Genomic DNA, 21945 nt, shown 5'->3' on the forward strand with positions numbered 1-21945 from the left:
TCCAAGAATGTGAGTGGTAATGAAGTATTATAAAGCTGCAAGTAGCCATGATGAGTTGTTTTAAGTCAATATGGAGTATGTGGTTAATGAAGCACATCCTGCTGAGCAACTGAATAGTTGATGAACTTGTACAGTGCCTTTGCTCCTGGTTGACAGTTCCAATACATATTCATGTAGGAGTTACCTTTGTTAGATAGCTGGTTGTCAATGGTAACAAGATGTATTGGCAAGAATCTGTTGATACAATACAAATCATGGTATCCTTTAGCAAATGGCAATGCCAGTGTGAATCTCAATACCCTTAAAGTGATACCGACATCAAAAGGATACTTCATCCGATCCCCATCATGTGAATGGTAGCTGTGTGTGTGTGTGTGTGTGTGTGTTAGGATCCCTGTCTGACCTAGTGTGTGCTCCTGTTTTTTCCCCTGTCTGTTTTGTTATTTGAAGGCCATGTGCTTATGTTTTGTTTTTGTGTCAGCCTATAGTTTCCACCCCCGAGTTCCGTCCTCTACCACGCCCCTCTCCTCAGGCTCAGCTGTGGGGAATTCCAGTGATCATCTCCGACTGACTTAAATACCCCAGCTCTCCTCCGGCGTGTTGTCAGTCCGTCCGGTTACCAGTCTGGTTCTAGTCCACGTAAGTATGAACAGTGGTTTTCAGTGAAGATTTATTCCTAACCTTTCTGGCTGTCTGCAGCACTCCTGCTGCGCAGAGTCAATCCCCGGGTATTCACCTGTGCGCAGAGGCCGACCCGCGTAGTACCACGGAGTACACCGGTCGGCGTCCTTTTGTTTCCTTCCCGGACCGTTTCCAGCCGTGAGTTCGGTGGAGCTTCCCTCCCGACTCCGGAGGCTGCATCATCCTTCCTCGGTTGAGTTTCCCTCCCGACTCAGGGAGAACGAAGGAGAGGCTTTGCCCACTGTACACAGTGCCGTAGTTTATTTGTTGATTGTTTTCTGTTTAAATCTGCATCTACAGGTGCTGGTCATATAATTAGAATATCATCAAAAAGTTGATTTATTTCACTAATTCCATTCAAAAAGTGAAACTTGTCTATTATATTCATTCATTACACACAGACTGATATACTTCAAATGTTTATTTCTTTTAATTTTGATGATTATAACTGACAACTAAGGAAAATCCCAAATTCAGTATCTCAGAAAATTAGAATATTGTGAAAAGGTTCAATATTGTAGACACCTGGTGCCACACTCTAATCAGCTAATTAACTCAAAACACCTGCAAAGGCCTTTAAATGGTCTCTCAGTCTAGTTCTGTAGGCTACACAATCATGGGGAAGACTGCTGACTTGACAGTTGTCCAAAAGACGACCATTGACACCTTGCACAAGGAGGGCAAGACACAAAAGGTCATTGCAAAAGAGGCTGGCTGTTCACAGAGCTCTGTGTCCAAGCACATTAATGGAGAGGTGAAGGAAAAGATGTGGTAGAAAAAAGTGTACAAGCAATAGGGATAACCGCACCCTGGAGAGGATTGTGAAACAAAACCAATTCAAAAATGTGGGGGAGATTCAGAGAGTGGACTGCAGCTGGAGTCAGTGCTTCAAGAACCACTACGCACAGACGTATGCAAGACATGGGTTTCAGCTGTCGCATTCCTTGTGTCAAGCCACTCTTGAACAGACGGCGTCAGAAGCGTCTCACCTGGGCTAAAGACAAAAAGGACTGGACTGCTGCTGAGTGGTCCAAAGTTATGTTCTCTGATGAAAGTAAATTTTGCATTTCCTTTGGAAATCAGGGTCCCAGAGTCTGGAGGAAGAGAGGAGAGACACACAATCCACGTTGCTTGAGGTCCAGTGTAAAGTTTCCACAGTCAGTGACGGTTTTGGGTGCCATGTCATCTGCTGGTGTTGGTCCACTGTTTTCTGAGGTCCAAGGTCAACGCAGCCGTATACCAGGAAGTTTTAGAGCACTTCATGCTTCCTGCTGCTGACCAACTTTATGGAGATGCAGATTTCATTTTCCAACAGGACTTGGCACCTGCACACAGTGCCAAAGCAACCAGTACCTGGTTTAAGGACCATGGTATCCCTGTTCTTAATTGGCCAGCAAACTCGCCTGACCTTAACCCCATAGAACATCTATGGGGTATTGTGAAGAGGATGATGCGAAATGCCAGACCCAACAATGCAGAAGAGCTGAAGGCCACTATCAGAGCAACCTGGGCTCTCATAACACCTGAGCAGTGCCACAGACTGATCGACTCCATGCCACGCCGCATTGCTGCAGTAATTCAGGCAAAAGGAGCCCCAACTACGTAAGTATTGAGTGCTGTACATGCTCATACTTTTCATGTTCATACTTTTCAGTTGGCCAAGATTTCTAAAAATCCTTTCCTTGTATTGGTCTTAAGTAATATTCTCATTTTCTGAGATACTGAATTTGGGATTTTCCTTAGTTGTCAGTTATAATCATCAAAATTAAAAGAAATAAACATTTGAAATATATCAGTCTGTGTGTAATGAATGAATGAATATAATAGACAAGTTTCACTTTTTGAATGGAATTGGTGAAATAAATCAACTTTTTGATGACATTCTGTGTGTGTGTGTGTGTGTGTGTGTGTGTGTGTGAGAGAGATAAAGACCTTGGATGGATTAAATCTGCTGTGTGAGCTGTTTGGGTGCTGTTTGGGTCCATCTACTCCACCACCACATAACTGTGAGTCTTACTGGACAGCGTTTACTGCTGACGATGCGGTCCCCCCCCAAACCCACAGTGGTGAGACCACGTTGTTGTGGAAGCGTAGCGCCCAACCTTTTGATTTCCCCACCAGGTTAAAACTGTTAGCTCCGCCAGCACCGTTGTCGTTGTTCGCGCTGTTAGCAATGTTAGCTGCTAAACGCCCAACACCATGGCACTACTTTTTGACACTGTGTGCCATTAATCTTTGCATGTAAACTATAAATGAAAAATCCATTGTTTTTGAGAATTGACACAGTATCACAAAACATAACTGTGATACTCAAGTGTATCAATACTTTCTTACACCTCATGGTGACACCATGTACCAAGTGCTGCCAATAGTGGTCAGTCGAGCAGATGTGTGACATCATATCACAACAAGGACGACTATAACAAATGCAACAAAAGTAATCTACATTTTACTACTGCATATACCCGGCCGGTGCGAACGCTGGCCGGTGCGAACGGCGGCCAGGATCCCACCTCCGCCGGCCGGGATTCTACCTCCGCGGCCGTCGCGGACCACGGTTGTGGAGAAAAGTCTTCAAAAGCACCGTAGTGTCCTGCCGTGCTATGGCATCCTCACGTTAGCGTAGCATAGCTCCAAACACCAAGATGCTCAGTTAAAATGAAATGCATTTCCACCCATAAAATGTGCGATGCTGTCAGCCAGACAGCTGTGCAATGAGAAAATAAGCTAATGGGAAAGAAAATTATAATACATGTAGTGTATTTATGAAAAATTATTAAATTATAATATAGCTATAACTTTATGATTCTGTTTAGGCCAGCAGAGAAGGCTTAGCTGGCCCTGACGGCCCACCACTGGTATTTATTAGTATAGAGAGGAAGCCATTCAGAAGGAGCAGCAGTCAGTCCTTACAAACAGAAAGGTGGACCAGAACATATTTCAGCATCTGACAAAAGTGGGAATACAACACAGCCAGACAGTGCAGGGAAAAAAGTAGATGCATGCAGTGGATATGACACAAAATAGTCCCACTGCAGCCTGTAAAACATAGTGGAGACACGGAGTAGCATTGTAGTCAGTCCTTACAGAGTTATGGTAGGAAAGCTTGTTAAATACCTGCAGTGGAAACAAACCATTTGTGTGAATGGAGGCCAAAACAAAGAGAAATGGTTGCATTTTCACCTTTAATCACATTAAATGGTCATGCTTTGTTTCTCTCTGATGTTTAGTAATACAAAGCTGTATATGGTTCATATACTTATTCAGCCTCTACAACACTCGCTCGTGTTGTGTGAAAGACTTTCCGTTCAGTTTTAAGTGCTTTCACTTCCCTTCCTGCTCTAAAAGTATCGGCACAACCAACTGCATTCTATCTGCTGATCTGGCACTTGACCTGATGCCGTTCAGACTCTGTATATACTGCTCTGGTCTCAGTGAAGCTGGGGGGGGGGCAGCCATTATCTCCCCTGTCTAAACAAGTCAAGTTGTGGTCAACCTCCCTCTTCTAGATATCCAGTTCAGACCGCGCTGTGTGCCTCCTCTGTCTCGCTCACCCTTGTCAGCCTCTCGGTTTTCTGCCATGGGACTTATTCAAGGCCTCCTCGGTTACACAGATAAGTGCCGTCTTAGAAAGGAAGAAACACACCACTGTTTTTAAGTTTTATAATAATGCTATCGTTACCAACGGACGCCCCTGGATTCTCCTCAAAGTACTTATTTTCAGACGTTTTGTTTCACACAGGTACGATTCAGTTTAGTTTTAAAATACAAAATGTATTTTTCTTAGGAATCTTGTATGTCACCGTCTGTGACATCTTCACTTTTAAAGGATATCACAGTGTTCATTGCACAGACAGGAAACTGACATCAAAACCAGGTGGCATTAACACCTGACCCAACTCACACTGACAAGTCGACCTCTATCCTGACTTCATGTTCTAGCTGTTACATATTCAATGAGGAGGCTTTCTCACATATAATGACCATAATTATGTATTCAACCTACACACAGAGTGTAGGAACAGTAACACCAGCAATGTCATTACACGGTGTTTCGTGAACATACCATCCAAATGTCTGTTCACAAGTAACTTATCTACTCTATTGTCATTGATTCTGAGTTATCCAGGAAGAATTCATTGAGGACTTCTGCTGTGGACACAGTTTGAATCTGTTCTCCAAAGTGGGTTGAAAACATTAGTTTCATGTTTTACTGTGGACGGGTGGTGGAGTACTAAAGATAGGAATACACTAAGACCTAAGACTTATTGTATTTGTATATCAATGAAACTTGTGATCCCTGAAATTATGTTATAAATTCACTTTAATATGCTTTTTTACATCCAACTATAAATATGTTGAAATCAATGCAATGATTCTTAAACGGATGAAGCGTATGTTGGCTAGTGGAAGTCCTAAATGGCCGGTAACTTTAACATGCTGCTACCATTTTGCCTTATGATCCAAAAATATAATTTCAAGCTATGATTTTATATATTGCATTTATGCACAAATGTGCTTTTTCCCATGCATTTATAAAGCATAATGTTAAGTTCTAATATTCACAACCTTACCAGCACTAAGCATACAAACTAAAGTTTGTCCTGAGGGTTAACGGAGAGGCATTACAATGAAATGACATCAACATAAAAACAGGGCTTCCACCAGAAATGAATGTTCTCAGCAAAGGTCATGTACTCATGAGGGTGGTGCTGGAGGAACGCTCATTGAATGGAGAGGATTCATCCTCCGGGGAGCATGAATGTGTTCAGTAAATTTAATAGCCACTACATTGTCCACTACATTGTACATTTTATTTAGATACACATCATTTTGGCCCAAGATGGCACTAACTTAGTCGTAGGATGGGCAGTCAAAATGTAAAGTGTTGGAATGCGTCCTGTCCAACACACAGCTTCTCTTCAACGTGAAAGACAAGACAGACGGTGCTCTGAAATTATGACCCCTCATAAAAAGCTAGGGGTCCGTGTATCTGATGGAAGTACCTCCAGTGTGAAAACAACCCAGACTGCCCTGAAGCTACATACCGTGCACTCACTCGCTTTGTGGCTCCAACATAAAACGGGTCAAATAAAAGAAAAACGTGATAAATCAACTCCTACTTTGAGTATGAAGTCATCTTTCGGATACTCATTACCTATAACACATTGACTGTTAATGAATTTCATAGACATTACCTGCTTTTAAGCATATTTGGGACTGATATTCTAAAATGACCGTCCATCAAAAATATAAAGCTTTAATAATTTCCTGACCACAAGAAGGCAGAAAAACATCAAAACAAGATGACAGATACACATTCCTAGCTTGGTGAGTGCTCCGAAGCTTCAAGCTATGATGCTCTACATTCCCCTCTAGCATCTGTAAGGGACGTGTTAGGGACGTGGTGTACGCTAGTAGGAAACACAACCACTTGGTGAGGTTAAGGAAAAGAGCGGCGTTGACGTTAACTTCGCTCATTAAAAGCTCACATGACCAAGTGACTATCGACTCACCTGACTAGCAGGTAACGTCTGAGTCACATGACAACCCACGAGAAAAAAACCATCTGGTTAGAGTGGTGATGTGTTTTCAAGATATAATTGTCACAGAAAAAAACCGATTGGAGCAGCTAACACACAGAGGCTCCATTGAGTTACATCATTTTGCGTTCATGCTCTATCAGGTAAATTGGGCCAAGGTAAATTATAATGCTATCATGATGTGTTCAAATGTAATATTGGTGTAAACTCAATGTGGTTTTAGGCAAGAAACTTAAATAAATTCAGTTGTTTCAAGGAGAGGTTTTCACAACAATATAAGATAGATATTAGAGATGAATCATGACCTGTTTAACTTCCTAACACCAGCTCTAAGCAGCTTGTAATCATATTTAAATCATTAAAACTACGAATGCCAAGATTGTTTGAAATAACCTGGGGCATTCTATACCAGCTAACAACAACAACAAAAACTAGCTGTATGCGCCAATAGGGTTCATCAACATGGTGACTTTTGTGATCCGTTGCACCACTAGTGAGCAATGTAAGTGCCGATACCTCACAACACACTTTGTTTCTGAAACAACACTGCTCACATTACCACACCGTCCGCCTCTCTATTGTGCTGTGCTGCACTATATTTGGAGGTATTTCTATTACGGCAGCACTGAAAGAACATTTGCCCAAAATCAGACTAAACCTAGATTCTGCAGAGCTCAGCGTTCATTTTGTCTTCAGAGAGCAGCAACACCTCAGTCTGCTCATGGCTCGCTCTAAAATCTTGTTGTTTGCTCTAATCAGATTGGAAACGGTCAGTGCTTTAGCTATATTGCATCAGTGTGTTAGCGGTTAACAGTGCTGACCTTCTGTGAACTTGTTAGGTCAGAAATGTTCCTTAAATATCCCGACGAGTCCCAGCATAAGCATTTCAAAGCTGCACTAATCAGTATTTGAAATAGACTGAGTGCAAAGACAAAGGAAATGATGAGGTAGACTGTACAGTTCTCTTATCAACACTATGGCGAGATTTAGTCTCTTTCAGCGCTCCTCTTTCCAGCAGCAAGCAGCTGTTTTCAGGGAACAAGCTCTGATAAAGTCACTGTCCACTAGCTGCTGCAGAATGGAGGATTTAGAGACCAAACCAGGGCTAAATGCAGAGTGAATACACAAACGCAGTTTCCCCTGAAAGTTTACATATTATTTTGTTCACAACTCTCAATTCTATAATAACAAAACTTGACAGGCTGAGAATGTTCATCTTCCTTTGTATAAAACATTCCGTGGTCAGTTTTACATCACATGTGGTGGAGTTATTCTGTGGAATGAAATGTATATTTAATGTGTTCTTCAATGTCACTGTCTGTGTACAAAAAGAGAGAAATGCTCTGCTGAACAAAATATTTAATTTGGAAAAGAAGTGATCAGAAACTGTTGTTCATGTTGTAATTACTCCTGCTTCTCTCCATTTCTTTGTTTGAACTATATCCTACATTTATTTTATATGGGACATTTTTAAACATTTGTATGGTAATATTTTACCTTTTGCATGTCTTATGTTTTTTTTAATATTAGACATCATAGGTTTTTACCACACCCTCACACATATTTAATATTTCTTTCATGTGAATTGTGTTTAAGATGACAACAAAACAAAACACAACAATATTGTTGTTACATTCAACAGGTGGACCCTTGTGTTCAGTGTAAAGTGGACCGCAGAGTACTAAAACATGAAGCATTATAGGACGAGAGGAGAGCCTTTCTCTTTGTTTGATGGTACAGTTGGGCTGTGCTGCCACTTTGTGACTCCTTTAAAAACAGACAAAAAAGAGAGAGATTGTGCAGAAGCTGTAGAAGAGAGAGAGCCAGCAATGCTGTGAAGGAGAGAACAAAGTTACTCTCTGATTGTTTCATGCCAGTTATGATCATAGTCGTGTTGCTTCTTACTTACGTCAGCTGACTAATTTGACTAATGTTTGCAGGTCTCTGGACCAAAACTACAATTTTTTGAGATTGTCAAAACATCTTGTGAAAGCTCCTCCCTCCACACCTATCCAATGTCAGAGGGGCACACCCACATTCTTCTTAAGCATACCCAAATCTTAAGTTCTCCATGTTGAATGTGAATCCATAGAAATGCTGAATATTACCATCTTTCTTTTTCTGCTCAGCTATACTGGAAGCATGCAGCAGTGAGTTCCATACAGAAATGTGATGGCGCTGAAGTTCCCCTTAAACACAAAGCACGTCCAGATGGGACTACTTTTGTCACACTGGCTCCGTAGCTCCTATCATCTAGACATAAGCACGCGAGTGTGCAGTCTTTCAGACATAATGACTGTATCATGGCACTCTAGATGGTATCACGTCCTGCCTGCAATAGAATTCCCCCTTTTACTGGCTCTGATGCTGTTTTCCCACCTCGCAGGCCCTCATCACAGCGGCAGCTTACACAGGAGTAACTACATCCCCGTGACTGAGTTACAACAACAATAGCTATCTCATAAAAAAGGGAGGCACTTCCCCTCAAATATTTGGCCATTTGGAGGCTCAAAGACAAGACAATAAATGAGACTGAAGGTTGTGATGGGGGAAGAGCAGCGTCATTTGCATTTTATTGGCTCTCTGATAAGCCTGTGCATACCATGCTGGGTCCTGTGGAAAACTAGGGTCAGCCATGAAGAAAGAAAGCTTTTGGATGCACATAAGACAAAGCTCTAGTGTCAATTGTTTATCTTTATCCAAAACCAGCTCTTAGTCATTCTTTCCTTCGCCCTAACAGTCTGCGGGAAGAGCAGGAATGTGGAGAACAGGCAGGCCGACCACACGGCACAATATTACATTTAGAGATTTAGTTGTGAACAAACTGCAAAACTTTGCTCCCATTTTCTTCTGCGCTCTTCCTCCTTGGCCCCCGTGTCTGAGCTATGATTAACAAAGCATCTGCTGGAGGAGGAGGGACTGGCTGTTGGTTTGACATCCCTGCTGTTAACACATTTCGACGGACCAATGGCAGACTGCAAAGGCCAACCACCTCTTACTGGGAAGCATGTTTTCCTCGTCCGTCTCCATAAAAGAAAATATGCTTTCATTTCAACGATATAGTCAAAGTCACAGAACGTGACCCTTCTCCTTTGTCTCCACCACTTTGGATTGTTGTCTCCTCGCTGGCCTACCGATGTGTAATGCCCACAGCTGTACATCACACCACACACATATCCTTCACTCTGTATATGCTGTATATGCCAACTCCACTCCTCCCCGTTTTGTTTGCTTTTCTAACTTGTAGTCTTCAACCAACGGCGACTCAAGCGACATCACTTGAGGACATTCATCAGACGTCACACAGCTTCCTCTGGACACACTAAAGGCTTCTTTTCACATGCAGTAATACTACCCAACACCTGTAAACACACTTCAATCAGCGGAATTCACCTTCAATTATTCTACTTCATTTCTTGTCTCTAAATGATGAATGAATTTTGAAAAGCCTTTAACATTGTACTATTCATAGAAGTAGCATACTCTATATCAAGATATGAATAGATAATGTATAATACTATGTATTCTGAAATCAATTGAACTTCATTGACCACTGTTTATTCCATCTAGCATTCTGCTGTTGCTTCACAGAATTAGGTACTGTTGATTTCCCTTTAAATTCCTTAAGATTATTTAAAATTAAGTTTGCAAAAGTCATCATTTTCTACAGTACAAGTTAAATCCAGTGGCCTTTCACTCACTTTAAGTACATACGGTATGCTTTCATACACAACACACACATATGAGCACATGCCAGATTGCTATACCTATGCAGGGGCTGTGGGGCTGGGTGAGCCTTCCTTCCATTACCACATGTTGATTAAAAGATAAGAATGAATAGAGATGAGACTCTCTTCTCAATGCTTTCATATGGAAACTGCATCACTATCAGGCTGAACACACAGCTGTTCTTCTTTGTTTCCTATAAGGACCACATCGTGGAGATGAAAGACTTTGAGCTGACAGCAATTTAATTGAATACGGAATAATCCAGGACACATGTGCAAAACTGTAATCCTGTTTCTATTAATTCAGTGAAGAAAGAATGTGAGAATCAAATATAACCTTCATATATACAAAAGACTGTTACACAGGAAGAGAAGAATGCACCATTAAACATGAGAACACATCCTGGGACACTTTCAGGATAATTATGAACAGACTCTACAACACTGCCTGTGGCTCCAGATATAATCCAATCCAAAAAGGCGATGGCCGGGCACATGTTGGAATTCAGCAAGAGAAAAAACAAAACTCTTCCGGGACACACACAGATACAAAATGTGACTTTCCCTTTTTCCACAGCAAGACATTCTTGATTAATAACTGTTGCGACAAAACGTCTTACACTTACAAACTAAGACACAAAAGGCCTGGCAGCTTCACGAGTGCTTCAAAGGACCTTTGACCTTTGAGTGTGTCGAGGGGTTGGAAAGGGGCGGGGCTCTCCCTCACTTAGCAGACTATACAATTTATGTAACACAGTTCAAGAGGTGATCCGGCCGACTTCCTAACCAAACAACTGATAAAACCTCCCAACACACTGGAGGGACTGTGATTGATGACGTGTGTTCTGTCTGATGCAGAACTGATCTGCCTGTACTGCAGCCACACTAATTCGTAAAGACATGTTCAACCTCCCACAAATCCCTGCACTCTATATATTCATCCCATTTGACAAAATGAACTTTTTTAAATTCACTCAACACAGGAAGTAACAACTTTACCTCTTTACATTAACTTTAAAAGTTCCTCCCAAAACAGGCGGGAGTGATACTCCATCCAAAGCACCAGTGACGGCTGTACCTCCTCACCACCCCCACCAAAATGTAAAGGCCATTACGTATCCAAAAGAAGAAGCCCCGCCATCTTTGGCTACATCCACACTGCTACGTTTCCGTTTTGAAACACAACTCTTTTGCTACAGTTACGTCCAGCGTCCACACTACTCTGGAGTTTTAGATCACTTAAAACCAAAGAGTTTGAAAACGCCACCGATGGTGTGCACCTTTGAAAACTCCTGGGTTGTGTGGTAGGGTGGACAGGCAGAACAGGAGACCTTAGAAAACAATGATGTAGACCCCCCCATGTTCGCTACCTGATTGGGTGTTATCAGTCATGACGTGTCCTTCTGTGATTCGTCACGCCGCCAGAAGAAAACCAACAACATCCCCTTTGATTACCGATCGACTACCAGGTTCATTCAACATGGATACCTGATTTCAGGTGTTGCTGACCTTGTTTTACTAGCAGCTGTTGTGCAGTTAAATTCGGCATTTTATAATTCTACTACTGCCGACATGCGGAGGAAGCAGCTGTTGGAGCAATTTGAGAGCGGGGTGTCCAGCAGCGTTGTCAGGCCTACGGAGCGGACGTCTGAAGTCAGGGTTTGCTGCTTTGAGGAGGGTGATGGACACTAATCAGAGGACTTTCCTTTTCTTGGTAATGCTTATTTTGTTCTGCAACCACATATGCTGTAGTAGTGTCTACTGCTAAATGGTTTACCCTAAGCTGAGGAGACCAGTTTCTCACCTCGCCTACAAGTACAGGCATTCTTATAAAAACCTTCCTGACACATTTTATGTTTCTTCTGAGTTTATGGTGCACTTAACCCTCCTCCAGTCCTGTGAACTGGCCACATCTCCACTAAAGCAGACTCGTTCAAAAATGCATCCTTATCTTTATCTCTTTCCTCTCAAACATCCTCATCTCCTAAGGAACTTCAGAAAAACTTGATTTCTCAACTCCATGCTGTGCTGTTGTTAGTTTTCATCTGTCGGTCATTCCCCCTTCTTTCTGTTCACCCCTTCAGCGCCGTCTCATGCTCTGATGCAAAATGTCCGTCCTGTTTACACTCCACACATAAACACAGACATCACACCACGAAGCATTAGAGGAACACAGGCTTCTACAGTCCACCCAGTCATACCGCCTTTCCTCCTACAAAGTAGTGGGCCTCCTCTTCTGTTTCTGCTTAGTCCTTCCAGTAATTAGCAGCATATGCTAACAATATACCTCTTTGGTTTCTTTTCAAAATGCAATCAAGTTGATTCTATGATATCAATGATATCAATGGAGTCTTTGCAGCGGCAGCACTGGCACAGTTCCATTAAGAACCTAGCTCTGATTCATTTAACAGCTGATAACCAAGTAAACAAAAAGCCAGCAGACTAATAAGTCTTGAACACACCACTTTTGTTAAACAAGAATGCAAGCAGAGTCCATCCTGTCACCACGTCCATCCACACAGAGCCCTGTCCATGGGAATGCCTGGCATTGCTCTAATTAATCCCAGATCCAGGAATATAATGAGAACCAGACCAATGCCTCATGTTAGTCCTTTCTCTCTGTGTTGGGGGGTGGCCGTGACTCAATGGGTAGAGAGGGTTTTCTGGTAACCGCACGGTCGGCAGTTCAATTCTTGGCTGCTACATGTCCTATGCCGAAGTGTCCCTGAGCTCCCAATAAGCTAGGGATGGGTTAAATGCAGCAGTCAAATTTTGTATATGTATGACAATAAAATCCTAACTTTACCTTTGTCGCCTCACAAATAAAGGAACAGTTGAAAAAGCTCCTCAGTGTTACTGTGGTTTCCAGGTGATTATTGTGGCCATGTTATCGTAATGCTTTTTTTCTTCACATGTATAATGTCATTTATTTACTTTGATGAATTCATTCAGGACGCATTTACAATACCTGGGCAATGGACTGGTACTGGTCCACCATATTCTTTTACTGGGCAACTATTATTATTTGGTCAAGTTTGTTTGCTACATCTTGTCTGCTAGTCTCACCATGACATCTCTGTTTAGTGTGGGTGCTACTGAACAAACTGACCATCACTCATTCCCGGAGTATACTGCTGTTTGTTGGCAGCAGGCCGGGAACATTCATATGGTGTGCCCTGCCTGCATTAAGACCATAGTATGCATCACATGAACGTCAACCATCCTCTGGTTGGTCAGCAAAGACAAACAAATAAATAGTAGCCCAAATATATAATAAAAAGCAAAGGGGCCAGGCAACCTCTGGGTCTGTCGATTGAAGCCGATACAAAAGTGTCTTAAAGCTGCATTCTCTCTAGTGACCATCAGGGGGCGACTCCTCTGGTTGTATAGAAGTCTATGAGAAAATGACTCTACTTCTCTCTTGATTTATTACCTCACTAAACATTGTAAACATGAGATTCAATCTCTAGTTTCAAGTCTTCTTCAATACAGTTGAATGTTATTGATGATTTACTAATGATAATAAATTCATTTTTGTAAAGTCTGTTTTAATGTGAGCGCTATGAATGAATCATCGATAATTTTTCTGACATAATAATGATGATTGAGATTTAGTGGTATGGCCTCTATACACAGCCACAGCCATGCGTAATGACAGCAGTGCTGGTGCAGAGTCAGAGGTATATGCGGCTTTATAAATCTGACAGAAAGATCTTTACGTATACACAGTTTTAGTAGTGGATCTTTCATTTCGTGCATCTGGCCCCAAGTGATCTAGTTTTGTCAGTCATCACTCTATTACATCTGGAAATATAGCAGTCCCATAGGGGGTGGATCTTTTTGGGGCTCTGGCTGTCTGTTGTGGTGCAGCTCTATATCAACACAATCTCACCCTGCAGCCGTCCTCAAGCTATTTCACACTCCTTTGAGTGCTTGTCACCAGCCTGCAATTAGCTGCAACTGCAACAAAGCCAACACTGTTGCAGTCGGGAGGACTAGGCACTGGCATTGACAGAAGAAGCTTGGGTTTGAAAAAAACAACCAAATACTGTAATTATTAACCACAATCTCAGGCTTCTGTTGGGAGGGGCAGGACATGAGAGACACAGTTTATAATACACTCAAAAGATAAATAGACAACTTGAATAATCTCCACTCAGAGGGAAAAGGAATTAACAAGTGAACACAGAAATACAACAACTTTTTTTGTTTGTACCCCAGATATCAAAGGTAGTTAATAAGGTCTTTAAAAGTTACACTGAACAAGTTGCCCTGTTCAGACCTGGCAGTAACAGGATCAGATCACACCTCCACATGCGTCTCCAGTGATCACTCGTGATCGGATCTCACTTCCCCACTCTATATGCAAAGGAACTCGTATTTCATTTCGGTTGGCAAAGACTAAGAGCATTGTTGTTTTTAATCAGCTGGAGGAGCAATGCAAATCAAAACAGTGTCCATTTGTGTTTGGGAGGTTTGTCGAGCCACTTCAGTGCCAGTTTATTAGTTTACCTCGAGGGGGATGGACTGCAGGAGATTGTGGATGGCTTTCAGGATAGATGGCTCTCATATGCCCATCACTGCCCCCTCCAACAATGCATAGGAGTACTTTAATCACAATTAAGTCATTCCATCATCTTAGGGCACGTTCACGCTACGGATCAGATCGCGATCAATCTACTCAACACAAAGTGTCTTGTAATTGAAGTAGTTGTGGTTTTAACTGACTGACGAGCAACGTCGGGGTTCACACACTTCAGGATCTTTGACCACGAGGAATCTCAGATGAGTATGTCTGGTCTCCAAACTATGTTTTGCCATGAGAACCCACGTGTGAAGTGTGACACGGTCCCACTTCACACACACAAGTGTGAAGTGGGAAATGATGTAATACCATGCACTTGACAGGACATTTTTGTTTAAGCAATTGGCCGAACTTTGCTTGGAGTCGTGCTTGTTGATGATTACATTGGCACACGTGTTCACAAAATATCCTGTTTCTACACATCCTTACTATTCTCTGCCTGTTTTCCTCCAGCTACAATGTTGGTCCCTGTTGCAAATGTAACACATCAGTAAAGTTCCAATTGTTACAAACAGTCCCCTCCCCCGGGCTTCCTCTCAACCCGGGTCTCACGCATTCACTTGCTGTAACTTTCCAGTTGGATATCTGGAAAGTGTCTGCAACGCATCAGTGAATCTGGTGTCTTGTGTCTCTGAACCGTTCTCACAAAGTGTTCAAGCACCGATTTCAGAGCGCAGAGTGAACGCTGATTCGCCTCTGATCTGGGGCTTTTATCTGTTTATAACTGTTAATTGCAGAGATTTGTTACAAGCCATCTGAGACGCTACATCAAATGTAAGAAAAACAACATTTTCCTTTACAGGGTTACTATGTTGGGGCAACTGTGGCTCAGTGGTAGAGCAGGGTCGTCCTTCAGTCAGAGGATTGGTTGTTCGATCCCTGGCTCCGTTAGTCCATATTCATGTGTCTTCGGGCAAGACACTTAACCCCAAATTAAGGGCTGTTCCTGCAGTGTATGAATGTTAAATTGTCCTGATAGTCATGTGGCACCTTGCATGGTGGCCCCTGTCATCAGTGTATGAAAGGGTGAATGTTAACATGTATTGTTAAAGCGCTTTGAGTGGTCTATACAAGTACAGTTCATTTACCATGTACTATGTAGTAAATGTTCATGCGTGTGATGTCATCTCAATGCAACGTATAAGGGATGGGCCAGTTGAGCCAGAGCAGCTCTTTTATAATGGTAATACCAATGTGCATTTAGCTGGTGAGGGTTTTTGCTTTTATCTCCGTACGGCGTTGTCTCCGACTAATCGTCTTTCTTGCATTACAGCTGTCGGATTGAACGGTGACATCCAAGCTCATCAATACAAAGTATGAGGTCAAGCATCCTCTGGTTGGTTCTCATAGTGAATCAAAAAAGACAAACCAAAAAATAGTAGAACAGATGATAACAAAAAGCAAAGGGGCCAGACAACCAGGCGACTGAAGCCGATGCTGAAGTGTCTTAAAACGTGCACTCTCTCTAATGTCCACCAGGGGGCGACTCCTCTGGTTGTATAGAAGTCTATGAGAAAATTACTCTACTTCTCTCTTGATTTATTACCTCAGTAAACATTGTAAACATGAGTTTATGGTCTCAATCTCTAGTTTCACGTCTTCTTCAATACAGCATGATGTTCATTTAGTAAATGATGGTCCATTTAGAGTCACATAGACCATAAAGCAGAGTATGCTTTAGGGCGGGGCTACCTTGTGATTGACAGGTCTCTAGCAGAGCCGTATACAGTGTCTCTACATCACTCCTCTGCAGTCCGAATATGGTCACTTCTGCAAAAAGTCAAGATGGCGACGGCCAAAACGCTGAACTCAAGGCTTCAAAACGTCAGTCCACAAACCCATAAGTGATGTCCTGATGCCTCCGTCCACGTCCACAACATACAACAGCCGTTAGAGTGGTGACATGTCAAGATATTGTTGTCATAGAACCACAAAAAATGGTATTTTCCGACGCAATGCTGTGATGACGCTCTCTGGCTTTTCTGCCAGAAAAAGACGCTATGTGGACAAACATTAGCTAACGTTAAGCATCATACTACTAGGCTGTGGCCGTGTGTTTTATTACTTATGAATTCAGGCTTGCATTTGTCTTCACTCTAGAGTGAAGTAGTCTTGAAACATGTCATTGTCTTGTCCTTGACAAAAGACCTCTCTGACTTCATGTCCAAACATGGGATCTACTGTACATGACTCAAAATCAACTGTCGTGTTGGCCCAAAGTAACGTTTTCACATCTTATGCCCTGTCCACATTACTCCGTTTTTACTCCGTATTTGCTACGTTTACAATGAGCGGCCAGACTACGCCGGAGTTTTGGAGCACCCTAAACGGAGGAATCTGAAAACTCCCCATAGGTTGGAGGTATTTGAGAACTCCGGGGTTTGCGCTTGCGTGTGGACGGTCGGATACGGATGTGCTTTGAAAAAATTACGCCCACACCCGTGTTCGCTACTGGATTGGTTCTTGGCAACCATGACGTCTCCTTCCCTGATTCGTCACACTCACTATCACGTGACCCGTACCCGGAAGAAAACAAACTGGGCTACCAGCGATTCATTTCAACATGGATAACTAATTGCAAGCGTTGCTGCTAGCACAACAGCTCCATGATGTTGCTGCTAGCGCAGCAGCTAGCAGCTGTTGTGCAGTAAAAGTCTGCATTTCTGTGGAGGAAGCAGCTGTTATTGGAGTGATTAGCGAGCGGCGTGACCAGCATCAGCCCCATGGAGCAGCTCGTTGTTTTTAGATTCTAATGAGAAGACACGCACTAACGTTTTACTTATTCCGTTTGGTAGCCTTGAGAGACCTTAGTCTGTAAGTATGTCTTTATGAAGCATGAAAAGATGTACGTAGATATATTCTATTCGCTCTGTTAGTATAATATGTGTTGTATTAAATGCTAATCGCGGTTAGCATTTCTCGATTGGCGGTAATGTTAAAATTAGCTTAGAAGCTAGCTAGGCAGACATGTTACATGCTGGCTATATCATGGATTGTTGTTTTGTATTCATGTATGTGTATAGGGACAGTTTGTAAAGCCATATTTCATATTGTGTTTCCACAGTTTTACAAATAAGAAAGATTCACACTAAAGTCTTGAAACTCTTCTACGGATTCCATGGTCTTTATTTCACGGATCTACTGTTAGCGATCTGCTAAGCTTTCCTGCACGAAGCAAGAGCAGAATAGAGTGAGAGACGTGTGTTGGCCACATTGATGGACCCATAATCTAGTTAACGTTTACGTGTAAGTGTTGATGTTAAAGTAAATTTGATGTGAGAGAGAGATAGACCCGCAGCGCTGTAACTACGTCTGAAAAATAAAACTTTCCACGAACTGTCTGTTTGAGTTTATAGAGGGAGATTTTAGAAGAAGATCTTAAGTATCAAATACAACCTTTCATTATTAAAGACTACTTTATTACTCTGTCGTATTTTTTTTTTAACTAAGCAAGCAATCCACTTCCTGTTTACACCGTCACGCGCATGCCCAGTGTACGTTAATGGTCACGTGCTGTCCGCCTTCGAAGGCTGCCTGTGGACGCAGATCAACTCGAGAATGATGCTGAAACGCCTGTGTGGACGGAGATCGTTTCTATTTGACAAATCCGCATCCAAATAGAAATGGAGTAGTATGGATAGGGCCTTAGTGTATTGTAGTGCTGCTCCAAAAACTGAAGCCCGAAACTGAACCCCCGAACACTTCCCTCACATTTCCACAAACTCCAGATGAATGGGCTGAACTCTGGCTAACCGCTCTGGCGTGTCCAGTGCCTACTACGCATTGCTTCACTTCACAGCTAGACGCTGAAGGGGGAACAGGAGGTAAGCCATGGTGTAATACAGTAGATGGTGTGGACAATACAACTTTGGGGAAAGCTTGTACTGTGTGTGCCATGCAACAGTGAACCATCTCTCCTTATGTTTGTGAGTTACACCAGTACCTGGCCTGTAACTAAATAACAAAGCCATTAGTTCATGCAGTACATCAAACCACAGACAGGTTCCGGCCCGCAGTGGCCCATGTATTTATTAAGCTGTGTCTAATTTGATTGGTGCGGCACCTGATTACAACAGCATGAGGACTATTTCCCCATACTAAGAATGAGACTTTGCATGAATCACTCTCCCCTGCTGTTTTATGTCTGCTTTCAAAAATGGTTTCAGGAAAAGAGCATATTAGCAACACTCAAAAAATGAACTGGGAGAAGTCAGCCAGAGCAGACGGGGCTTTTACAGGAGGGGGGGTAAAAGAGAGTAGGGGAGTTTCAGACTGAGGGTGAAGTATATTCACACAGACAGTATGAGGAAAACAATGGGTTTCTTGAACAGTAAAGCTTGTAAACGTGTTCTAGTAGAAAGCCAAAATACAAGAGTGAACCCCAAAATGAGACTGATATGTCCCTTTTTAAGGGAAACTGCACTCATTCATTCATACATGTATTCATCTTTTTTATTTTATTTATCTATGAATATTTCTATTTATCCAAAGTGTAGTTTGCAGCAAAATAAATAAATACGTCAACTTCATCCATCAACAGCCAGGGGGCTGGTAAAGCCTCTGATTGGTGCATGAAAAGTATTACTCATCGTATGTCTTGTGGGAAGACCCCTTCTCTGCCTCCTTCCAGGCAGTATAAATAAATGAATGAGTATATGAATACACAAATAAAAGTAACATTTATAAATTCAACGTCTTGTTTAATGTGTCATTTATTTATTTATAGTGACAATAGACCGGTTGCTAAACTGAAGCTGACTGGTGTGCTACAATTTAGTTGAAGAGCTAGATTTACAATCCAGCTCGTCCAAGTGAAGACCTGGCTCTGCATTACTTAACACGCCGTCAACAAACAAAAGATGTGTGATGTTACCCCAGCAGAGAACAAACACTTAGTGACCTCACTGATCGGCCCCAACATTAGAGATTTTTCTCAGCCGATCTTAATCTATTATACGGGTATTTGTGAAGCAAATTTCTACGACTTCCAAAACCTTTTGGGTTATTTCTTTTTCTCTAAGCCCGGAAAAATAATTCCATGACTTTTCCAGGTTTATCATGACTGTATGAACCTTGAATAATATGCAGCTATGCAGCTGGGCTGGTTTTCCAACACCCCCAGGCTTTTGTTAAACGTGATCACAGGGACGACTTAAACACCCCCCCACAGCAAAGGAAGGCCCTCTGGCCCCATTTCCACCAGCAGCAGCCCTAACCCCAACATGGTGAGTCATATGGCTGCGATTCATCCATATGACTAATGCGATCATTAGTAATATGCATCCACTTCATTCACAGCTGCTGCTTTCTGGTTCTTCTTCCATACCATGCTCGCACATCATTTTAGTAAATAAACTTGTGATACAAATTGCTCTCACAGATTTTTTTAAAATACTTAAAATGCTGTCTACACAACTGGTCTGTGGGAGAGGTCTGTATCATTCTAGGAAATCAGTGATTTCACCCGATGACTGTTTTTAGCCCCTGCCAAGAACAATACGATCACATTCACAGTGCTGTAAAACTGGTGGGCAGTTCTTCTTCGTATTGGAAGACTGTTTACTAGTTGTTTCCACTCGTGCAGTCGCAGATCAGACATACGTGGTTGTCGATGACATCATCTTGGTCTGTCACAGCCATCACGGTTTTGAGTGAATTCCTATACCTTTCAGGCAGCCATTAGTTTGCATTCACTTCAGTGCACTATGAAAACTCACTTGCAAACACTTGAAACAACAAAAGCAGACAAGATGTTGCTGCTGTGGATGGCCTCACTCCAGGATGTTTACATTTTGATTTGTATAGTGCAATGAATGGAAGCCAATGGCTGCCCTAAAGACAGGAAACCCACGTTTAAAACACCAAACCCAAGCCAGGAGGGAGATCATTCAAAAGGACCAGATTGCAGTTAAAAACCCAAGCAATGTGTTCTTGTTGTTTGAGTTTGTGATGGATAACAGTGGAACACTTTCAACATGTGATATGTTTATTACATGTGGAAGACTATTTCACATGGGAAGTTTTCACAAAGGCACACGTGAAAACTTCTTATAGTATTTTCTATGTGAAAGGTATGTTCGTGAACAATGACGGACACATTTACTGGTGTATGAATATGAAATAAGTTACCATATTAGAATTGTGTTCAACAGAGCCCTGCAGCGCTGCTCCTTCAGTCCTCACTGAGGTCAGAATAACATCGTGAAATGCTGCTTGCAGAGCCAATAAGGGGAAAGGAGAGGGGGGGGGGCAAAGGTGCTAATCATTTAGCGCTGCCCCCCCCCCTCTTTCACTCCGTACCAAATGGTAAATCCTCAAAGCCAGAGCTGAAAACAGGAGATCTCTACGAGCCCCCCTCCCCCAAATGAATTAGTATGACTAACAAAGACGCGAGATCCCCCCCCGCGAGCTATGCGTTAATTAACATGACAACGACACAGTGGTCCTTTGAGAATCTTCTCTCTATGAAGAGTCCGACACATGTCAACAAGCTGAAGGAGGACAAAGAGCCTTTAAGTGATCACATAACCCCCCCTCTCACACCTGAAAACTACCATACACATCAGCAACGTTATTGCGAAATGTGCGCGAGCAAATGCTTTTAGGAGGGCGACCGAGACAATAAACTATAATGCCCACTGTTCTTCAATAAGCGCTCAGAAAGTTATCGAAACTTCATTAAGGGGGCCTCCGGTCAGCACCGTGTGTGGAGGTGCTAGAACGCTGTTGTGAGGCGCGAAAAGAGTCTTTTTTCTGCCAACGGGACGTAAATGTCCAGCAAACAGGCCGGAGTGTCTCAGACCACCCGGAGAGCGTTTTACTCAAACTACAAAAAGAGTGCAACATCCTCTCTGCACACAGAGAAAATACGAGAATAACACAACTCTGTTCCACTTTTCACAACTGAAAGTGATGCAAAACAAAAGTGAAGTAAGTTCACCACATCTAGCTGTCCTGCGGGTTGAAGTGGACAGCATGTTGTATTTCATTCTGTCTTTAAGGAGCTCGCTTACCTTCACATCTCAGGTTTGGAAACAAGAAAAGCATCCAGATCAAACTCCTCAGGGAGGGGGCCATAGCGCCAGATTCTCTCCCACAAAGGAGACGGAAAGATAGTTGCATCCTTCTTCTTCTTCTTCTACTTCTGCTGGAACCTTTTTCCTTCTTCTTGTTTTTTTGCAGTCAGCACCCGGGCCCGGAGAGAACGCGCACCGTCCAGGTCGCGGCGGAGATGCGTGTTCAGAGAGGAGAACCAAAACGCGTTCATCCCCCCCACCCCCCTGTGTGTGTGCGCGTGTGTGTGTGTGTGTGTGTGTGTGTGTGTAGTCCGGCAGAACACGTCGAGGGCCGCGCGGGTCCCTCCAAGCTGTTGGTTTCTAAAGTAGCCTCTGTCCCCCCGGCACTGAAA

The 21945-nt window shown here is 42.7% G+C and overlaps 1 protein-coding gene across 1 annotated transcript in view; it reads right to left on the reverse strand.

The window, feature by feature from the left end:
• The window catches only part of ror2 (receptor tyrosine kinase-like orphan receptor 2), a 50464-nt gene extending 28519 nt beyond the window's left edge, over nt 1-21945 (reverse strand). Inside the window, exon 1 of the mRNA XM_031878715.1 lies at nt 21551-21945. Coding sequence (XP_031734575.1) covers nt 21551-21659 — 109 coding nt within the window. The 5' untranslated portion in view covers nt 21660-21945. The remainder of the gene's footprint in view (nt 1-21550) is intronic.

Source organism: Anarrhichthys ocellatus, unplaced genomic scaffold (assembly GCF_004355925.1).
Source record: "Anarrhichthys ocellatus isolate YVR2014 unplaced genomic scaffold, GSC_Weel_1.0 scaffold195, whole genome shotgun sequence".
In the NCBI taxonomy this organism is placed as follows: domain Eukaryota; kingdom Metazoa; phylum Chordata; class Actinopteri; order Perciformes; family Anarhichadidae; genus Anarrhichthys; species Anarrhichthys ocellatus.